Below are 23,778 nucleotides of genomic sequence, written 5' to 3' on the forward strand. Positions count from 1 at the left end.
TTTACATAATTAGAATATAATTATTGATAACAATTAAATCAAGGGTGAAATATACCATAAAATTTGGCTTTAACACTATCAGTTTTTTAAAAAATTAATTTTTTTTTTGATGAATACTTTTGAATTAATTTATACGGAATTAAGAATCAAACACTTAATTCGAGGATAAGAGACTACCCACAAAAGTTGGCTTTACTTGTTTGTTCTTTATCTACAGGCATAACACTTGTGCCTTCCACTTTAAACAAACTAATTATTAATACTGTTATTTAATCATGATATTTTTTAAATTCTCTATAAGCAAGAATTAAATATATGATGACTGGTGCATGCATGCACATGCTCAAACTCCAAACCTTAACAAAGACAAAAGCACATAAGATGCATGTAAGGAAGCTCATTTTTTTTTTAGTTTTTGTCCAATTAGATAGCGTGCGTGTGTTTTCTTTTCCGTTGAAGCAGATTCAAAATTTGAAATTTATGTGTTTTCAAGTTAATTTTATGTACATATACAACGAATTTTGGTTGAATCAAATTAAATCTATTGAATTATGTTGAACTCGTACTTCTCATGATAACTCTACCTTTCTTTAAATAACCAAATAAAATAATATGCTATGTACTATTTTCCATATCGCATTTTCTCATTGTTGTTATTGTCTTCATTTCCATATTAGGGTCAATCGAGAATAACTTCTTCAAATCCAAATCACACATGTGAAATTACATCAAATATGTTTCTTATTGTTGTTATACTTAAAGAAAATTAATTGCATATGATTCAGGTTAATTAAGGACATATATTCTCCGCTGCTTTTTATAACACATGGACCATTAGATCATTAGCTTTACTCTTTTTTTACCCCTATAGATTTGATTCAAATGTGAAAGAGAAAGATGGCAGCTTTTCACCATTATATTATTAGCTTTAACTATGTTATTTTTCTTATGTTTTACCAAAAACCATGTCACAAAATCTTTTAACAAATTAGGTAACAAAATCATCGTACATTGAGATGGAAGATTTGTTATATGTACTATAACAAACACCATCAAGTCATCACCATTGTCCTTTGCTTTTTCAGTAATTTTTTTTTTCTTTTTTTCCTGAATCCTTTGGCGATAAGAAAATAAAGTGATGAGTAAATAATTGAGTCAACTAATTTTATAAATTTATTTTAATTTGTACAATTTTTAATAAAAAATATTCACCGGGCTTATGGATTGAATTTTGTCAACTCACAACATAATCAGAGTGAAGCTTTGATTACCGATAAATGCTTCGCCAAAGGTGACCCTCTTGAGTACTTTCTATTGTTTAGTAGTCTTTCGGTCGCCCTATCAAAATATAAAATTAATAAATATTTATATTTTTTATTCAAAATTTTAAAGGGCTCTATAGGTTGGATTTATTTAAAGGTTAGTTTTAAATATGAGGTGTAACGTGAATTCAGAAATGAAGGAAAAATTAAGTTCATTTCTCCCTCATTGGCGATGAAGAGGAGATCTTTTGTGCTTTTAAGTAAAACCCCTTCTTCGGGTTGAAAAAAGTACACTCCCTCGTGTTTTTATCGTCGCTCAACGTCGACTTGTTTGCATAAAAGTTTTCAAGAAAAATATCGTGTGATTTACTCTATTTATTGAGTTTAGTGAATTTCGATTGCAATTGTTGCACTTCACCATAACGTTTGATGGTTATAATACTTAGATGCTTAACTAGTTTTATAGGACTCTTTAGCGGACGTACTTAGAAACACATGTCGTTTTTCAAGCAGTAAATTGACTGTTTGTCCTTACATTGGAATATTCTTCAATGTGGATTATAAACCTCTGTAAGTTGCTTCACAAACTTATTTACTTGGTTACACCTATAGTTTTGGAATATTCTTCATTGTGGATTATATATCGTTGAAAAATTCTTTATATTGTCCGTGTATAAATTAAATTTATTCTAATGAAATAATATAGAAACTCATCAACTTAATAACATGTTATAACCCATTAGTATTGTTAAAATTGGTTACACTAAGTGTATCTAATTATCGGCCATATAAGCTAGATAAATTTGAGTATTTTGGCAAAAAATGTTTATACGTAAATATTATAAATTGATCATTCTCAATTTATGATTTTCAACTATTTTTAATTAGTTAATCGAAATAGACTCTATATTTATCTTGAGTTTTTAAGTTAATACATCATTAGAATAATAATTTGTTTACACTAGCAAATCACTTTTATCTGTTGTGACAAGTGTGATCGTTTTTATCATCAAAGTTAATTAATTACAAATCTTACATTTTAGCAAAAACTTATTTATAAATATTCTTTAGCCCTGAATATGCAAAATTCTTTACATGTGTATATTATTTAATCAAGGTAAAAAAAAAAAATTGACTTCGGCAAAAACAAAATAGAATACTCAACTTAAGACAGCGAAACATTTTTATATGTTTGGTATAAAAATAAAAAATATAATGCTAAAACATTTATATATAATCTAATATAAATGCTATGGAAGGTGGGTGGAGATAGGGGTGTGGGGTTGGTGGGGATGAGGGCGGTGAAGATGAGGTGTATTGTTGGGGAGATAAAGGACGCAATCAACATGAAATATTATTTGTGCAACTTGTTTTTCTGGCTTAATTAGCTTTCACTATGGAAGTTATCTTCCTCATTTTAAAGAATTTATTTTCCAATTTTTTATAAATTTTAAAAAATATCAAACATGAGAAAATTGAGACTTAAGATCTAATTTGACATGGCATCACGGTCAAATTCATGAGTTCGATATGGCCCCTGGACCAGGCCAGTGCGTGTGAATATACCCTTGGTCCATGATTATGCACTCCCCCATTGAGATGATAGTTGGGTGTGGGGGTGGGAGAAAAATGATTGAAATGTCTCACATCGAATTATAACAAGATTTCTGAATTCATTATATAACTTGAACAATCCTTCTTCTTTGAATTAACTTGTATGATATGAGTTAAGCCTGTTGAAAATATTTTGTATTTTAAAAGTTTTGTTTTATTATTATTGGTCAATATGTTACTTTGTGGCCAAGGATAAGATTTGACTTGGCAAGTCCATGTGATGGTATATTGCTCTTCATGTGAAGTGACATGGTTGTCACATGCTGCTCTCAAATTGTATCCAAAGCCTCACCTTTGTAGCTGCTGCTATAAATAGGAGTCGAAGGCTTCAGAAAGGGAGAGCACAACAACCAAGCAATTCTCAAAATTCTCCAAACAGTTTATCTTCCTGTTTTGCTGGTTTTTATAGTAATTATATATTTTGTTATTCATGTTCCTCTTATAGAGAAGGCTTGTTTAATCTTGGAAAAATATTTTACGTAATTGAAATAGTTTCTTAGGACAGTATCTAGCACGACTTAAGCATCGCTTGTATTCACTTATAAATAATTATTATATTACATTTCCCCCCAACAAAACCGAGAGCCTATTTTAAATCAAACAGTCCCATAATATACGAGTGAAGTCCAACTTTGATTATTATATTCTCTTTATCCTTTTACACAATTCTAACGAAGTGATCAAGATTCAACATCGGGTGCCAATTGCAGCCAGAACTTTAATTTTTGGATATATTTAATTAATTTTGATTCTTTAAATTGCATGGTCCTCACAAAGAATATATATCATGTACGTAAGTTGACAAGTGATGAAAAAGTGAAGGTATTTAGTTATCAATTAAAGATTTTAAATATATTTTGTCACAATTCACAAGTAAAAAGTAATTGGGCACATACCCAAAAATTGACAAGGACTTGTAAAATAGACTAGATAAGGAATATAAGGACTTGTTGTATGTTAAATACTTGTCAATAACTTATCTAAACTTTGTGATGGTGACACCTTCTTTAATTTTCCCCAGTATAATTCTTATCATGATTTTAATTTACACTGTTGAAAAAAACAAATTAGCAAACAAAAGGTCAAAAATGCATTTAAGTATTCCCTAAAATAGAATTTTAATTATTCTGCCTGCTTGTTCTTACTCATCACAACGTGTAAAGAATTAATGGTGGAAAATTCTTCAATATAAGATATACCATAGTTGAAATAATATCTTGAATGTGACACCACACGTAATTTTGAAGAGTTTAATTTAGTACTAAGTTGAATTGTATTCTTAATTATGCTAGCTAAAGTATGGAGTAAAAAGAACGAGAAAAAGTGTTTTCTCGATTGTGATTATATAATTATATATTAGTATTCGAGCTTGAATTTTTTTTTTTAGAAAAAGATTTTTATTTATTTTTTATTTTTAACATATGTCAAAATTACCTTTAGAACATATGTGTTAAACATGTCATGACATCTTTTACTATGAAATAAAGCATGTCATTAAGTTTTAAATTGTTCCAAATCGGGTGGGATGTCGATATATGGTCTCATTATATGATTTGGATAATTTTCACCTAATGAGTTGGGTTGAGTATAGATATAAAGTTTTTTTTTTTTTTATCATAATAGTAGAGTAAAGTTTATCTAAGTTCCTATTTTATATATAATCTTGAACATGTATCACCTTCCAAGCTAGTTTTTGGAGTACGTTAGTCTTCAAGTCCACTTATTGTTATAAAAAATAAAATAAGAAAGTTTAAGCCTAAAAAGTTCTCAAATTAAATAAGTATCGATAATTCCTTTTGAAACAAAAAAATAATTTATAAAATGAAGTAATTAAAGGGAATAGTAATTGATGTCCTTAGAACAATTTAAATCAGTATTCTTCTAATACCATAAGTAGTAGTAATTTATTGTTTTGTGTTTTTTCCCTTTTGGGGTTCTGACACTGAATTTTCATAGTGATCAAACTTTATATTGGCACATAAAGTATTTTGTTTTATTATAAAAGTTACGATAAGTTTGAAATTTAAACTAAAATGTTCAAAAAGTTACCGTGTAAATAAAACAGTTTCAACTTTAATATAAAGTTAGAAATTAAACTATATCGTGACACTAATTATCATCAACTATATAAAATCAAACTATTTTAAGTGCTTCAGTGGAAGAGTCATCTTTCTAAATTAGGTTTATACATTGTATTTCCTCTTAATAATGATACATTAGAAAATAAATGAATATATATGCATGCAATGCACAAGGAGATTTCCCATGATTTTCTTAATTATAATGAATCACTAACATTTTCCCCCAAGTCCAAAGAGAAAAAGAGAGAAAAAGTTGGTATAATAATTAAAGAGGAAGACAAAGACCACCTAGTACCTAGGTATCAATATGTTATCATACATGGATCATAGGTGTACACGAATGAGTCGTTTTTTTGGTTATCCCAAGATTATGATTTCGAGTAAAATATAATTCTATTATTTATATGGAATAAATAATTAATACCAAAATTTTAATATAATTATACCAATATTAGCTAATTCAATAACTAAATTGTGGATAATAACGGTTGTTTTTAGTTTCATGAAATTAGTAGTAGCAATCAACATTATTATTTGCTTTGTTTTTTCATCTGGTGTCTCTGTTATCCATATTAGAGATTGATTATTTTGAATTAGCGCCGCTGAGGGCCCTATTAGGGAGCAAATACTCCTTCCCTATAAAAAAAAATTTCATACTCAAAACTCAAACTCGAAACCGCTGATTAAAGGAGGAGGCCATCCATAGCACCACATTCTTTAGTGGTACCATTGTGGTAGCAATTAACATTTTATTATCTAAAAATGATGAAAGATTGGCCTTTTTGGCAGCAATTTCCTTCCAATTTCTAGGGGAGCTACGTGTTCAATGGGCCATGTCTTAATAATTTTGTGGCCAGTCCAAGTTCTTTGGTAGCAAAAAAGAAAAGTTCAAAGTGTCAATTTTTTTCCCCCTCCTTTTTGACTAAGTTTGAGAAGAGTTGAGTGATATTGTTGAATTTATCACCTAAAATAAAGATTGCAATATGATACTATGATAGATGAGTGTGTGTATGTTTCTTTGTTTATTTATTACTATACAACTTTATTTTGTACCTTAGTGATTTGTGTGATTTTCTTTCTTTTGCTTTGCCTTTTTTCCATTTTATTTGGGGTGATAATATTGCACTTTCCCTAGTGATAAAACCACTTTTCGTAGGGTTTGAAGATGCTTCTAAATAGGTTCCTGGTTGGTGATAACAGTATGTCTCTCCTCATTGGTTTAAAATAAAAACAAAGATTAAATTTCAGCGATATATAAACATTAAAGTACTGAATATGCTCATTTATCTAGTTTTGATGGATAAAGTAATTATCTGGCCAGTATCTCTGAAATTAGTGAGCGCAATCTGATATAAGCTCCACGATTATATAAAAAAAGGTTAGAGAAAAAAAGGTTAGAGAAAATTGAAGTATATGAGAATTAGTTCACTCGTTTGGTCCACGGATTAAGAAGAATTTAAGGAATTAACTTTACTTTTTTTTTTCCTTTAGCTTGTTAAAAGGTGTCGGGTTATATAAGAATGCTTAACATAACCAATAATTTCTTGTATTTTTCATCAAATTAGTCCCAAGTCATGTAAATTATTATAATAATAATAATAATAATAATTATTATTATTATTATTATTATTAATGTCCAATTTTATTTAAATAGCAACATTTACCGTTTATCAAAATTTTAATTGAACTATTTGATATTCTATCGTGTATAAAATAATAATAAGTGCATAGATTATCACTCAAGTTATAAATGGAAAAATCAAAATGATGAATCAAATGTTGTATTCATAATGCAGAGAGAGCAAGAGCAACCACACATTGTATTAATTATACATAACTTTATGCTAAGATTATTTATTTTCTTTGAAAAAGCAAGAGAACCCTACTCTAGTATTAAGGTTCTAATAACTTTATGAACCCTACATGGACCCAAAAAGGAAAAAAAAAAAATTTGGTAGATACAGAAGACTCTAATACATTTTCTTAAGACCATCTCCGATCCATCACTATTTTACTCTCTATTCTCTATATTTGGAGAGTAAAATAGAGAATGGGCACTCCAGCCCACTCCAAATTACTCTCTATTCTTCAAATTTAGAGAGTTGAATAGTAGTTCTCCAAATTTGGAGAACTACTATTCACACTCTCTATTTCACTTTTTTAATATTTTATTATTATTTTCATTACTTTCTAATTAACATATTATTTTACATATAATTTCATTAATTAAATATCTAATATTCATAATTCTTTTTAAATGTAATTAATATAATATTTTAAAAAATATATTATTTTATATATACTACTTTAATTTCAAATTAATAGCATTTTTTATTTTTTTCTAATTTTCATCAATAATAAAATTTTATTTTATTATTAATTTTCATTATAAAGAATACACAAAATTAAAATGGTAAGATGAAAATTTTAATTTAAATACAAGATAACAATACAATACATAACATAATAATTTAAATACAAAATAAAATACAATACATAATATAATATTTAATTCGTGATGAAACAAGAATCATGTCGAAAAGATGTTGAACGTGCATTCGGAGTTTTGCAATTACTGCAGGACTGTCACGTTTTTGGAGAAAGGAAGTGCTACGTGATAGTGGAGGTGGGCATAAATACCGGAAAACCGAACCGAACTAATTCGGTTCTTCGGTTTTTCGGTTCGGTGTTATTTTTTTGGAAGTTTGGTTCTTCGGTTTGGTGTTTAGTGTAAGGGTCTCAAAACTTCGGTGCACCGAAAAACTGAACTTTTATTTAAAAATAAATAATTTTTTTTTTATATATATGGGCATTCTCTTAACTAAAAATTAAAAATTCAACTAACAATTAAATCATTCATGAACAAATCAATGTAACAACAAATGTACAATTCAATAGTTAATTTCAAATATTAATTTCTAAGAGAAACTCAAACATATTTCTACCAATGTACATTATGTAACAGATTCGTCTTCGTACTTGTTTTTCTCGAGAAATAGTTGGAGGCACAATGTTCTTGATAAAGACAAATATAGTCTTTTAGTTAGCACAATAAGTGTTTCACGGTGATACGCATCATTCCTTAACATAGTTTTAAAAGAAATAAATGATTTATATTATGAAATAAGAAAATAAGAATGAAATAGAAATAATAATATAATATTGAAGAGAGAGAACAATATTCTTTTTTAGAGAGTAAAATAGAGAATTGGGTTGGAGTTGTTGTCTGAAAAAATAGAGAACTTTATATTTGGAGCGTAAAATAGAGTGTAGGGTTGGAGATGCCCTTAAGACTTCAAACTTTTACGTGTGAAACTTTAATACTGCAACATAATATTTCGGAGTTCAAACTTTAAGAATTATATGAAGTTTGATTTTTTTATTTTTTCGAACTCCAATATAATGTCATAGAGATTAATTTATACGGAGAGATCCACTAGCACCATTTTGAAAATTTTCTGGAGTTTCACTAGCACAATTTCGAATTCATGATTTATTTATTTTTTCGAGTTCCACTTTGACCATATGTTCTACCTTGTTTGATAGCCATGGTTGGTACACTCTTTTAAACTTTAATATAAGAATTCGGAGGACTAGAAAGAATGAAAATGAAGCAAAATCTATTTGGTAATTTGGTTCGTATTGTGTTCATTACGGGTCATTTGCACTTTTGCTCCCTATCTTATGTGGGTCTTTAATTTACTCGTAACAAACAATTTTTCGCGGTATATACATTTATATACTTGCTTATCCCTACTAAGCATTAGTTTATACCCCAATAGACATAAGTTCAATTGTTAAAAGGACAAAAATAAAAACGAACTCATTTGATGAGCAAAACGTGTAATATTCATCGGGCTCTGAATATTGATCCATTGGGCCATCCCTAACACCTGATGGCCCAAAGGCCAAAACCATCAGCCCATCAAATTTAACTTGTAAATACTAGACAGGAACAAGGGTATTTCTGTGAAAGAAAAAACTAATTCAAAGCACAACGCTTAGAAATGATTCAAATGAAACCCCGCTCATAAAGCCCATAGCCGTTGTCAAATTTTGTAATCCCCAATCAGATCCAGCTTTTGTGTGTGAGAGAAATGGAGAAGGTGAGCGTAGCAGTGAGAGTGAGACCTGCGAGAAGTAACGAAGAGAATTTAAATGGAACCTTCTGGAAGGTTGAAGACAATCGGATTTCTCTTCACAAGTCTCTCGGAACTCCAATTTCCGGCGTATCCTACACTTTCGGTATTCAAAATTTCACTATCTCTCTTCGATTAGCTTACATATGTGTTTTGAGTGTTGATTTAATCTGTTTTATTTGATTTTTTTGGCAGATCATGTCTTCGATCAGGATTGTTCGAATGCTAGGGTTTATGACCTTCTTACTAAGGACGTTATTCGTGCTGCTCTTGAAGGTTTCAATGGTATGCTCATTCTGTTGTTTTGTTTAATGTCTGAGCTCCTTTCAGCTTTTGCTTTCGAGGCAATTGTATTTGTAGCTGCGTCTATTTTAGTACCATTTCATTTAGTTAACTTAACTATTTTGCTTAAAGGTAACGTCCTCTGAGGTTATAAGGAATAGTGTACCCAAGTTTAACTTGTTGGAATGAGTGAGGACTGACAGCTAACTCCGCCTAAATAAATTTGTTAATTTCAGTAGGAAGACACAGAAGAACTTAATCAATGTGTTTTTCTGTTTGATCAACATTTGCCGAATTCACAAATTCATTGGAACCAGTTTTGCTGCTTTGATCTTTATGTTAAGGATCGTAATAACAAGGATTTTTATAACATTTTCAGAGATTATAAGGAATAGCATACTAAATTTGAGTATTTTGGGAAGACTGAGGACCGACATCTAACTCCACATAGACAAATTTGGCAATTTCAGTAGGAAGATACAGAAGAACTTAGTTAATGTATTATCTGTTGATCAACATTTGCAGAATTCACAAATTCATTGGAACTGGTTTTGCTGCTTTGAGTTTATGTGAAGGATTCTTATAACAAGTTGATCTGTTATGTAGTCATTTGAATCCTAGTTTTGGGAAATAACTTTTCTGGTTTAGAGAAGAGATGGTGTTTGTTATTAGTTCCATGTGAAAAATCTCTAGAGCTACACTTTCCTCAACTTCAAAAGGTACTTATGTTATAGTTGAAATCATGTTCAGGAACTGCTTTTGCATATGGACAGACCAGTAGTGGAAAAACTTTCACTATGAATGGTACTCAGAATGATCCAGGAATCATCCAGCGTGCAGTCAATGAAATATTTCAGAAAATTGAGATGGTATTTATTTACTTTTTTTTTAACTGTTACAATAACTTCTGTTATCAGTAGAATAATTTCATTCTTTTTCTCCATTTTCTGTACTTGTATGTTCTTACTGGCATTTGCAAATAAAGCTTCCTTCTTCTTCTTCTTCTTCTTCTTTTTCAACTTACTTTACTTCTTGTTTTTCAGACGACTAATAGGGAGTTTCTGATTCGAGTCTCTTATATGGAAATCTACAATGAAGACATAAATGATCTGTTTGCTGTAGAGAACCAGAAACTGCAGATTCATGAAAGTTTGGATGTAAGTTATGGGCAGTACATCATATACTTTTTTACAAGTCTATTTTGATGTCAAAGAGAACTTGATATACTTTTTCTTCCAGCGTGGAGTTTTTGTTGCAGGGCTGAGGGAGGAAATTGTGAATGATGCTGAACAAGTACTTGAGCTCATTCAGAAAGGAGAAGGTTTGACATCATGAACAATAATACATTGTCTTCTCTGCAGAACCAGTTTACATTTTTATTGATTATTATAATTATTTTAGTTACTTTTTTATCCGTATTACCAATTCAATACACGTGGCAATAAATTTTGCAGTTAACAGGCATTTTGGTGAAACTAACATGAATGTTAGAAGCAGTAGATCTCACACCATCTTCAGGATGGTAATAATCTTGAGTCAACTGTAAATTGGTTGTGTTTCCACTGAATGCTAATGTATATTGACTCCAATTATTATATGAGAATATTGAGTGATTCTTTTGCCTTTGTTTTTCTGTTAAATCAGGTAATTGAAAGCAAAGGAAAGCATAATCCTGATGAAGCTGTTCGTGTCTCTGTTTTGGTTGGTATTCATTTCTTCAAGTTCTCTGGAAGCTACTTATCATTGCATATTAATTTCTAGGGGGGGTTTATTATAAAATTCTTAGAATTGATTACAAGAAGTCTTTAAAAAATGAAATCTTTAAGGAGTAATAGATCTCTCAAAGAATCTCGAAAATTCTTAAAGTTTGTATTTATTGTAGAAGTATCTTTTATAAGTCACTTTGAATGTCTAGTTCTTTTGAATCATCTGATTTATGTTCTTTTATGTGCAACTAAAGAAGTAAATGCATATCATTTGGTTTTGATTTGTTGTAGTTAATTAAGAAACCATTCGGTTGGAGGGCATGAATCCCGAATCCAAAACATTCTTATCATTTTCAGCTTTCTGGTCCTACATGTTTCTAGTCCTTTACCTTCATTTATAGTGTTTACTTCATCTAATTGCCTAATTTGTCAACATTTACCTCTCTGAAACTAGAATTTAGTAGATTTAGCTGGGTCTGAACGGATTGCCAAAACTGGAGCTGGGGGAGTTCGTTTGAAGGAAGGAAAGCACATTAACAAGAGTCTAATGATCCTTGGTAATGTTATCAATAAACTAAGTGAAGGTGGAAAGCAAAGGTAGTTGTTTTTGAAAACCCTGTTGAATGTATGTTCATGCACAGAACATATGTGTGACTGATTATGTACTTGAGCAGGGGACACATTCCTTACCGCGACAGTAAACTCACTCGCATTCTTCAACCTGCTTTGGGTGGCAATGCTAAAACTTCTATAATTTGCACAGTAGCACCAGAAGAGGTAACCTAGTTATTATTACCCATGTTGTGACAGCAGAAAGAATCAATTGGACATCAGTTTAAAGAGTTCAATACATATGTCTAGGTTCACATTGAGGAGTCAAAGGGAACACTCCAATTTGCTAGCAGAGCTAAACGGATCACCAACTGTGTTCAAGTGAATGAGGTCTGCCTCCATTTACTATTCTTTTTATGTAATTACTACTTCGTGATCCAATCTAGAGAACACTTAATGAGATTAAATGGTCACGTATTTTCCTGTGAATAGAAGTGTTCCTGTTACTATGACAAGGTTAGTTTAACTTTAGTTGCTAAGACACTACGCCTTGCATTCAAATATTTCAAATCACACTCCAATGCAATTTCAGCATTAGGCACTACATTCTTTTTCTGTCAGAGCCAAGGGTTAACAAACCTCTGCCAATAGGATTCGTTTTTCTGAAAGTTCCTAAATGCTGCAAGAGTTAATTTTTGTTCTGGTATATTGATACTATATATAGTGTAGTCTAAAACATCTATTCAAGCACCAATATCTAAATCTAAAGGGAGGTGAGTTAAAAGTACAAGCAGTACAGAGCATTCTTAATTTTCATTATCTTACAAATCATAAGTTTCATCCTTGTAGAATCCTTTGTTGCAGATTTTCTTCCCAATGGAACTTCTTATTATTTACTAGCTTCTTTCTTTGACGTTTAAGGCAGAGCTTATTGTAGTTCAACTTCTTTGTAGATACTAAATGATGCAGCCTTATTAAAGCGGCAAAAAAGGGAAATAGAGGAACTACGCATGAAACTTCAGGTGATTGTCTTGACTCTCAGGATTCATATTCATAAGTTGCTTAGAAATTTCTTATATGGGATGAAACCTCTTACATAGGGATCACATTCCGAGGTGCTTGAGCAAGAGATACTGAAACTCAGAAATGACTTACTGACGGTAATTATTATTACTATTTTTTGGTTTTTGTTAAGAGTAGAAGATTGATCTTATCTTGCATTGACATAGATCATGACTGCTTATTCTTCATTCATCAGTACGAATTAGAGCGAGAGAAGCTTGCCATGGAATTGGAGGAGGAGAGAAGATCACAGAAAGAGCGAGAGCAATGCATCATTGAACAACAGAAAAACATCCATAATCTCAGTAATGTTACATCTGTCTCAGGCTCTAATGGGCATGCTACACAGGTAAAATATTTGAATTCAGCTGTTGTGGACTTCCTTAGACTATCTTGTCTCTTTGAATTGTCCCGACCTCAGCTCTTTTTTAGAATTTCAGGTGACACTCTACTTAGGACACAATGGGATTGCTTGGATTTCATGTCCCTAAATTCCTGTCTCTTTTTCATCTCTTAGGGCTCGTTTGGTTGGGAACAAATTATCCCGAGATTAATTATCCCAGGATTGTCATCCCACCCTCAATGTTGTATAGAAATAACACTTCAATCACGGGATAACTTATCTTGCGATTTTATCCCAACCAAACATGGATAAACTCATCCTAAAATTAATCCCCGGATTAGTTATCCCTTATCCCTCGTAGCAAACGAGCCCTTAAAGTATAGTGTTTTCCGGTTTGTGTCTATGTTGTTAGGCATCCCATGCATGTGAGTGATATCGTACAGTTTTTATCAGTGCCATCTCCTTTCACATTGAAACTACTGTGGTTTTAGCATTTATTATCTCCATTCTTCATGTCCTTTCAATCTCTTTTATGTCATGAACTTCGATGTTCAAAAATATGGTTTGTACAGAAGAGATATATGTCGCCATGATGTTTGGACAAAGGAAGCATATGAGAGCCACACATTTGGATAAATTTAGCATTTTTTTGTTCCATTTCTATTGCCATATAGGATTTTAGCATAAATTTAGCTTTTTTGTTCCATTTCTATTGGCATATGGATTTTAGCTAGCTTTTGTGTGTAATGTCTCCTTAGTTTTTATGTGAGAAAGTAAACCTTCAAATTTTCTCATATTCTGGCACTTTGTACTTTCATCGTGCTGATAAACTTATTTGAATTTACTGCCAAAAAGTAGATAATGGTTTCCCTCATTGAATGACAATTATTTCTGTTTTATGTGTATGGTACTGAATTCAATTTCTATTCCCAAAACCAGGAGGAAAGCGGTAATAGTAACAGTTGCCAGGAAGATGCTTTTAGTACCCCTTGTTTGAAGGCAGCTCCCAATGCCTTTGTTGCTAAGAGATCGCAACGGTCTCAACAGACAGAATACAGCCCTATGCCAGATGCCTTTAGCAATTTTGCAGATGAAGATATGTGGATGAAAATGAATAAAGGCTTTGTTGCTGATCTTGATTCACTTCACATGACTCCTGCAGTGAAAGTTAAATCATCTTTACTCTATGATGAAAATGATGTGAGTCTACTTTTGCATACATATGCTGCAATTTTACTTTTTACCAGAGCTGTTCCTGCAGCTGCTTCTAGTAGTTATGCCGTTGTGACCCAGTAAATTTACTCTCTTCTCCAACAGAATGAAGGATAACTTCCTTTATATTAATTTCAATTACACTGGGAAAGTTACATGCACAATCTGATGGGTAAATAGTTATTAGCACGAGTTTCTGCAGGTTCCCACCCTTTATCTAACGTAGAGAATGGGGCATTCATCTTATAAATTGTTAACATGGATTAACTGTATTGGATATTATGATTTGCAGTTTCAATTGTCCTACAATTATTTAACAAATCTTTATTCTTGATAAACAAAGTTCTTACATGCATAGTTGTTTGTAAGACTTATCCGAATTTCTACCAGGATTTGTCAACAGAGAATTATAAGCAAGAGGTACAGAATCTCAGAAGACAGTTGGAACTTGTTTCAGAGGAAAGAGATGAACTTAGGGTAAGTATCTATTGAGATCATTTTATTGTTACTTAATGCTTGTTAGTTAACCGGTTACTGACCACCTGTTTTAGCATTCAACTGTTTGAGATGGTTTTCCTGATTGAGATGTTCAATACATTAATCCTTCCTGGTCCAAGTTCTTTTCAAGAGACTAAATTTTGAGTGACATCACATAATAAAGTACAAAACCAGTCATTTGAGGAGACACATGATAAACTATGTTCTTTTGTTTTATGCTGCACTAAGTTCCCAGCTTTTCTTTTAAATCTTTATTTTTCAGAGGCACCATACAGAACAAGTATCACTAAATAAACAGCTAATGAGTGAGGTATCTGAACTCCAGCAAGAGGCACTTTTGATCCGTGAGATCCCTCAAAGATTGTGCGAGTCTGTGACAACTTGTAAAGATTTATACAAGGACGTCTTTTCAGTCATACAGGTAATGCCTACCTATAGTGTAAGTTGGCTAATTACTGTGGCTGGTGAAGTTCGCTTTGTAATAGCTGCCTCCTCTTGTCCTTTGAACAGAACTTTGTAGCTACGGACAAATCTGGAATGGCCAAATTGCTCTCTACAACAAATGAGATTGGTACTTGTCTTTTTTCAACTCTGGAATCTCACTTCTCAGAAGCTATGGACAGTGATAAGTCCTCTACTGGAAATAATTCTTCAATTGAAGTGCAACATGTCAAGGTTTATGATAAGTTGAATAGAACAATTTCATCACTTGTACTATCAGATGATGAAATCTCAAGTAATCCATCACTCGGCTCCCAATATAAGGTAGCTGCCCAGTCACAGTTCTCAAGGTGTCACTTGTTAATTTTTACATGCTTTTCGATTCTGACAATGGGATATTATCTGCTAAGTTCAAGGCTCATTATAATTTAAGTTGTGAGGTCCATGATCATCAGTAGTTAAACCAAAAGGGGAGTCATGTCTTAGCTTAAACGTCTTGATAGTTATAGACACTTTTCCTCCTTTTCTCTTAAGTGTATGTTTTTAATATGATCAAGGACTGCACTCTGGGTGGAGAAATTGCTTGTTGGAAGAAGAAACTGGATGAAGATATCAAAACTATCCAGGAAAAATACCAGAACTTGGAAAAGGAGTTGGACCTCAATAATCAGCTTCTTGCCACTTCCAGGGATAGATATAATAGCTTAGAAAGGGAGTTTCATCTCTTGAAAGAAGAGAGGGATGTGTTGGTGCAAAATGTTTCCTCTTCAAGCGAGAAGCTCGAACTGTTTACTAACCAAAACGAAAAGGTATTGGACACTTTGAATGCCGAAGTTAAGAGGAGGAAACACCTCGAAGAAGAGATTAAACAGTTTACTGCTGCTTTTGCATTTCGACAGAGCTCCCTTGTCTCCCTTCGTAGTGACTTCGATTCTGTGATTGACAGTTTTAAGGCACAGAAGCCGATTTCAATATCCAGATCTCCTGGATTCTAAGAGTTGAAATTCTCCCAAACTCATGCACAATTTGCTAGTGCTGTCTTTATTCTTGCTTCTTATTATGTATTCAAACGATAACTTAAAACTGTTCCAGACCACATTATAAATTGAATAATCTATCTGTATAACTTTTAATTCCTCTTGTTAATACGAGTTTACACCGTTGTGTACCTACATTAACCTTCGAACCTCCTCACTTGAAAACCACTCTTGTAATGTCCTTATGTTCTCTTTTAGAATTTTCAAATGAAACTTCATCCAATAAAGACACAAATTTGTGATGTATACATATACAGAGCACTTGTCAGATGACCATACTTGGGAAATAGGACTATAACGGTACTCATTGTCCCAACTCTGTGCAACGTGTTTTAGTGCATGATGTTTACTGAGACAAATAATTGATAAGGTACTAGTTTTGTCCTGAGCAGAAATGAAAGATACTTAGTACCTGCAGATTTGATATCTGTTTGTCTTTTCATGTTTGAAGTTTGAAATAAGTGCACATGAACAGTATGGTCTTCCATTGTTAAGTCATTAGCAAATCATCTACTGTGTGCCCATAACTCTGCCTGCTCTTTTACTGCAACAAGCTGTTGAAGGTTAATTAATAAGCTATGGATTCTTTCTATCTGTTCAGAGAATGTTTGATTTCTAGCCAGTAACTTTTTACTTGCTACGCCAAAGACGGATCCAAGATTTAAACTTATTTCGGCCTTTGAGATTTTTAGCAGTGAATTTATTAGTCAATTTATATTCCATACCAAAAAGTTATATTTGCTTTTGTACTATATGAACAGTAACAAGTACAATTGTATTTGTGTTTGGGACCCCATGGCTCCATCCCTGGGGCAGTGTAATATATTTGATTTTTCTTTTAAAAAAAATATACATATATGTTGAGTTTGCAAATACTTTGTCACAAGAGCATAATAGTTTAAATTGCTATTCTGCATCTTATAATTTAAATTTTTGAATTTTTTTTTCCCGCAAAGTCACGAGTTTACTATGAGTAAATCATTGAAGACTTCAGTATATTTGTACCTTTTCGTTTTGCATTTAGTTTTCTTTTTTCATGTGGGTACGGGGCAGAGATAGGAATAGGATGAATTCAATAAACTTGTACTTAGACTTGGTATTAGTATCAGAAAATTGATTAAATATGTATAAACATATAATTGTAAACCTAATAACTAAGGCAGAGTTTTGGGTTCGTGATAAATTCACAACTTAAATTTTTTAAATTCTGACTCTGCCTCGATAGGTAGGCATCTTGTTCTTGAAAGCGAATGAAGATTGATGCAATACGTGTCTGTTGTATAACCTCATGTTCAATATTGGACCTCAATTATATTTATAATCATTTTTTGAAGTTTATTACAATTTCACCAGAAAGTAAAGATTAGGTGTCCTCGTCAAATATTAATGAAATGGAAAAGAAAAAGTCCCACAATTAGATATTTTATGCTGGTCATTATTTCCCAGTGTCACTCTCTTAAACGTCCTAATAAAAGACTGTCCTTATTGAAAAGAGCTTTAATTTAAGGAGTATAGCTTCCAGGAAGATTAAAAAAAACGAGCGATAATCACCCGGTACGTGGCAAATGCATATTCCGTTATTTTTAATTAAAGATGTCAGATTTTGAGTCTTCGCTATAACTCATCTTTTGTAGAAAATATTTAACCTCAAAGTTAGACTTCACGAGCGAATCTGAATTAGTCTACCCAAAATAAGTTCCAAAAATCGCTAGAGGTCTCGGGTCAAACTCTAAGTATGAGATAACCTATGACAGAGAGCATTTTATCTTCAAATTAGACTTTTCGAACCGAATCCAAATATTTAATTTCTTCTGCAAAACAGATGTGTTTGGTGACATTTGATCAATGCAACCCCCCCCCCCCCCCCCCCCCACACACACACACACACAAACTTATTTCATGCTATTCAATAAAGGAAGAAAGGGAAGGTATTGGTGATTTAATTAATATATTAATTTGTGTATTAATATGAGACAAAAAATAAAAATAGAAGATTTTGGGAGAATTCCTCGTATTCGGACTTAAAAAGAAATGTAATTTATTAATAATGAAAACAAACAGCGCCTTGTCTCAACAATTATTAAGGAAAAATATGCTCCAAAAATCTACACACTACAATTAATGTTTGTTGGTGCAATATAATCAAATGGTAGCTGACACACAATGTTTATACATCGTATTTATTCTTTCATTTCTTTTTCCACACGTAGAATTATATAATTCTTAACATATTAATCTTCACTACTGATTAATCATGTCTTTAATATATTACAAAAAAAACGATAAAGGAACGAAATGCTATAATTTATATATATACTCCAACAACTATTTTTGAATGCCAATTTTTTAAGCAGACGTGTGGATTTGAAAAGATACTTTAAAAGGGGTCTTATACGGCCGTGACATGACTTAATTTTTATGGACAAAAAATTAATATCGTATTGTGATAAGGGAGATGTATTGGGTTAATTGTGATTTTTTCTTCATTATTTTTTTCTTTTAAAACTTGGGTTTGATGTACTTGAGCCGAGGGCCTTTTGAAGACAGTTTCTCTACCTCCACAAGGTCGTGATAAGATCTGCATATACTTGATCCTTTTTAGACTGCACTTAGTAGAATTTTACTGGATATGTTATTGTCGTAGAAGTACGAGACATTACACAAAAATTCAATTCACAAACTTATCTAAGATTTTACCATTGCAACATTACACAAGTGAAATGAATTATTTAAAATGTTGAAAGGAAGTAGGTTTCAGTGTTATGTTACCATGTGGCTTTCCAAAAATAAATAATATAATAAGCTCATATAAATACTTTCCCACCAAATTTGTTGTCAAAATTAATTAAAGAAGTTAGCTAGGGAGGAAAAGATAAGGGGACATGAAAAAGAAGTTTGAGGATGATGCACATGCATATAGGATAGGAAAGACAAATTATCTCCCCCCTACTTGCTCAATCCCAAGCCCAATTTTTATTTGTTGATTATGACTTATGAATGAATTTAATATTATATTATATTGTGCAAATATTTATTTTTCTTTTTGGGTTAGAAGAAAGTTATGTACAAATTAGTAAATATAGGTAATAGGGGATGTTTGATTGTTGTTTTAAAAATTATTATAAAATTATGATTTTAAAATAATAATGCAGAAATTTATGTGGGAAATATTATTTCCACAACCCAAACCAAACGGCCCCTTAATGACGAGAGGGAGTTTCTCGGATGATAAGCACCCCTCACTTCCAACTCGAAGGTTGCAAGTTCGAGTCACCAAGGGAGCAAAAGGGGTGGGAGCTCCTAGGGAGGGTAAAAAAAAAAACGGCCCCTTAATTTTTGGGCCATTGCACTTTTGTCATATTTTGTGTTTGTCATTTAATTATGTCCCTCGTAACGAATAATTTTTTTATTAGACATAAGTTTATATTTTCGTATCGTAATACCTTATAAACTATGCCTTAGCATGACTTCAGTTTCTAAGAAGCATATGCTTCACTAGCTAGTCATAATGCATAAGTTCGAATGCTAAAAGGTAAAAAATAACAAATAAATCCATTTGAAGAATAAAAATTAAAAGTTAAGAGTAACTTATTTAAAGGACAAAATGCGTAATTTTATGCTAATTTATTGCTTAGACAAATCAGTAACCATACAAGTGTTACCAAATTGAAGTTGCCATGCAGCAAGTCTTCTATTTTCTTTTTTTGTTCCTTTGTTGCTTCTTTTAGCTAGGTTGCTCTTAATTAGCTTGAACAAAACAACAAAATCTATCAGGACCACATTCTATACAAATCTAATCCTTGTTTTTTTCCCCATTAATTTAAGTTCAATTTAAAAGAATATATTCATGATCAGATCAGTTATAAGTCAATTACAAGCAATTTTTTGCAATAAGCATTAATAAGTCACCTAATAGAAATCGTAACTATTGAGATCATGTTCACCTCTTGAGTGAAACAAAAATTAAATTTGATTGTCCAACTCAGACCTATATGACATAAAGATCAACAAGTTCATCTTTGTTATATATTTCATACATTATCCTAGATAGACATCATACATAAAATAGGACCTGCTTTTAAGATATCTTGATTTAATAACGTATTTAAAAATTTCACGAATGATGTTCAAAAATGTGAACATGTGGAATCGAACTTGAGTGACCTTCAATTTGTTGAATTGCAACCTTGCTACTGAGTTGTTGTTCTCTCGTGTGTAATGCGAAGGCAAGGAATCGAACCTAGGTACCATATCAATATGTGCACACTAAGCTACCGATCTCTATTGTTTCAAAGGGTGTTCTAAATCCTATATATATCAATATAAAGTAAAATTTCACTTGTATAAACAATATAATTTTTCGATAAAGAATATTTTGGTGACCATCCTTACACAACTATAGTTTTGTTCCTGCCTTGATGATAAGTCTGACATCACTATAACTCTGCCCCTGCCTTGATGGTAAATAGTATACACGCGAGACTCAAAATCTCATGCTAAAAAGGGTTGGAGGCTCAAGAAATTCTCACTAATGGTAAATCATCTTCAAGACATTAATATTGAGAATGTCTATCAACACAAGTTAAACTACATTAACCGTATAAAAATATTTATATTGTTCGTATATATAACTTAATTATTTTTTCCATGAGGTGGGACCACTAGAAGCCACCCACCTTCTCAAGGCTTGGTAGCTTTAACTATTAAAATAGCTAGCTAGCTAGCTCACTCATTGACTCTAGATATTGACTCTAGATGCATGGTCACAAAAAAGGTTAGGTAAAAAATATTTGAAAAAATCCAATTCTTGCACAAAAAGTGAATAATTTTTTTGTCTTTTCTCCAATTCCCCCATCCCTTTAAATTTAAATTTGCAGCACTATTCTGATCCAAACAAACACTTTGTATAATATAGACATAGATGCCTATATATTGATTATCTCTCCCAATTAATGCCCAAAATTCCATATCCTTTTGCCTTTTCTACCCATTCTCATTTAGTCATTTCAAAATTTATTACTACCAACATAGCTTTAGCTTAGCTTACTTCAAAAAAATATGTCAAAACAACTTGGACAATTCCTTCAAGAACAACAAGAACCATTTACCTTACAAATCTATCTTCTTGAAAGAGGTCAATTGAAAAACAAACATCTTATTTCGGATCGCGATTTTCGATGTTGTTCTACAAATTCTAGTACTTATTTGTTCTTGAAGAGATCAGCTAGCTGTGGTGCAAAGAAGAGAAGGAAACAGATTCTTAATTGTTCAAAGATTGTGAAATCTGTGTTTAATAAACTTGTTACATTTAGCCATAATAAAAAAATCAAGAATTTGGCAAATGATCAAGAACACAACAATTCTACAAGCAAAAATAGTAATGTTATTGCAAATGATGAGAAAATTTCTTCAACAAGTAGTAGGACTGTGTTCAATTCTTGTTATGATTCTAGTGATGCATATGACAACTTTCTACATGAAAAACAGGTAAAAACTCTGTTTTTATGACATTTAATATAGGTGAAATTCGTCGGAAAAAAATAGTTATACAACTTTACTAGCGACTGACATAATAAAAAATAGTTTTGTGACTTTAGTGTGATTGAATTCAGATTGGTTGTTGATAAGGTAACAGGTTTTTGAAGAGAGAAGAAAGTTAAGGTTGGAATTTCTTGAAGAAAGTAAGCAACTCAGTCCTGTGTCAGTTCTAGAAGAAACTGAATCTTCTGATGATGATGATTCTCCACATGTTAAAAGTAAGTAGTACTACTTTCAACTCTCGTTAAATTATAGATTTTGAAGTTGGTAATTTGAATTTTTAATGATTGATGTTGTGATTTTTTGAAATTTGAAGTCGTGTTTGGATATGCATTTTACATGAAAAGATTTGAAGTTTCGTAAGTGAAAGTTTCAAAAATCCAAAAACTGATATATGTCAGACCAGTTTCTAGGAACTTGAAAATATTTGAAGATTCAAATTTCATGATTAAACAGATTTACAACAACATACTCAAATTAGCCCTGAGTTTTGGAAAGAGTACAATATACACAGATCTTGACATGTAGAAAAATAGATATATTTAAGATAAATTCTCATAATCTATGATAAAATAAATAAGATATTTACAGTTTCTTGCATATATGTTCCGCTCTACTTTGCTATTAGGTCATGTTTCTCTCCACTATCATTTTCATTTTTATTATTGTCTTAATTTGCTTGAGTCGAGTATCTTTTGAAAACAGTCTCTACCTCATAAAGATAGTAATAAGACTTGCATATAGACTATAATACTGTGTGCATTTACATTTTACAACAACTTTGACCTAAACTTATATGAAAAAAAAAAAATAACAGAACAAGAATGTGTCAAGGCAAAGAAACAAGAGGAATTTCCAAGTCAATCAGTTTCAAATTCAGAAGAAACAAGCCACGAGTCTCAGTACATTAAGAACAAGAAAGCAATACAAGAATCAAGACAACTCCTTTTTGATTGTGTTAAAGAAGTGGTGGAAAATCAAAAAGGGAAAGAAGAAGAATTTCAAAGAATTTTAGGAGCTGAGCAACTATGGGAGAGTCTATTACAAAATATTTGGTTATGGAGCCAAGAATCCATAAATGAAACTAATATCAAACAATTAATTCCCATTTCTAATGTGTTGAGTTCTTTTGAAGAGTCAAGTGGAGTTGAGGAGAAAAGGGAAATAGGTAAGGTGGTTGGTGATTTAATTTTTGTTGATATTAGTAATGAGATTGTATTAGATATGTTAAATTATTCTTCTTTAAGATGAATTTAGTAGAAAAAATGAAGTTAAAATCATACTACAAGTTTTTATAATAAGTGTCTTTGTCTATTTTTTGTTAGTAGTTGCTATTGTGCAAGCTGTTGGAAAGGTTTAACAACTCATGCTATTTACCAACTCTAGAATATATATTATTCCTAACTAGTAAAATCCAATGACTTCATCATTGCCAATTATTAAGTGTTTCTTATCTCAAATTCGAGTCCTGGATATGAATTTTATTTTGTTATGGAGCATTTACTCCTTAATAGGCCTTACGCAACGCATATTTGGACTAGTCGATAACTTAAATAATTGATAAACAAGACTTATGAGTTATGAGTATATAACATTTGCTAGAAAAGTATCGTCCAAGTGAAAGTTAAAAACTTGTTGATATGAAACCTTGACCATTCTTAGTGAACTTACTTGACGCAAATCTCAAATTAGTTCGGCTGATAAAAAAATTTAAAATTGTCAATATACACAAACTAACCTATATATGCAAAAATGTGAAATTAAACTGAATTTGAGCAATTCTTTAAAAGTCATCCTTTGGGAGTAAGTTTTGGAAAGAGCTAAAATTGGGGATAATGGTTGATTACGATGTTTGAACTGCCAAATTAAAGTATCAATTTAAATTTAAGTCAAATATGATCACTAATTGACCTCTCATATCAATGAGACAAAAGTTACGTTTGGTCAAATTCTTCAAAAAAAATGTAACATCCGGTAGGTTGAAATAACTATGAAGAGGCTTAAAAATCGG

General features: G+C 31.5%; 3 protein-coding genes across 3 annotated transcripts in view; 2 read left to right on the forward strand and 1 right to left on the reverse strand.

Moving 5' to 3' along the window:
• Window positions 1-23,778, reverse strand: part of LOC125829951 (G-type lectin S-receptor-like serine/threonine-protein kinase At4g27290) — a 320,066-nt gene that overhangs the window by 73,685 nt on the left and 222,603 nt on the right. The window lies entirely within an intron of this gene.
• On the forward strand, window positions 8,949-16,341 carry LOC125829946 (kinesin-like protein KIN-7N). Its single transcript, XM_049509158.1, has 18 exons — window positions 8,949-9,202; window positions 9,292-9,381; window positions 10,129-10,247; window positions 10,422-10,535; window positions 10,618-10,699; window positions 10,833-10,900; window positions 11,023-11,079; window positions 11,539-11,681; window positions 11,759-11,861; window positions 11,946-12,026; window positions 12,590-12,658; window positions 12,737-12,796; window positions 12,895-13,047; window positions 13,981-14,241; window positions 14,644-14,730; window positions 15,014-15,172; window positions 15,262-15,516; window positions 15,750-16,341. Exons 1-18 carry the CDS (start codon window positions 9,055-9,057, stop codon window positions 16,185-16,187), a joined length of 2,487 nt encoding a protein of 828 aa, XP_049365115.1. The 5' UTR covers window positions 8,949-9,054; the 3' UTR covers window positions 16,188-16,341.
• On the forward strand, window positions 21,268-23,022 carry LOC125829975 (uncharacterized). Its single transcript, XM_049509207.1, has 3 exons — window positions 21,268-21,716; window positions 21,865-21,985; window positions 22,585-23,022. Exons 1-3 carry the CDS (start codon window positions 21,288-21,290, stop codon window positions 23,016-23,018), a joined length of 984 nt encoding a protein of 327 aa, XP_049365164.1. The 5' UTR covers window positions 21,268-21,287; the 3' UTR covers window positions 23,019-23,022.

This window comes from Solanum verrucosum, unplaced genomic scaffold, assembly GCF_900185275.1.
Source record: "Solanum verrucosum unplaced genomic scaffold, falcon-dt-bn FXZP01000282.1, whole genome shotgun sequence".
Taxonomy (NCBI): Eukaryota; Viridiplantae; Streptophyta; class Magnoliopsida; order Solanales; family Solanaceae; genus Solanum; species Solanum verrucosum.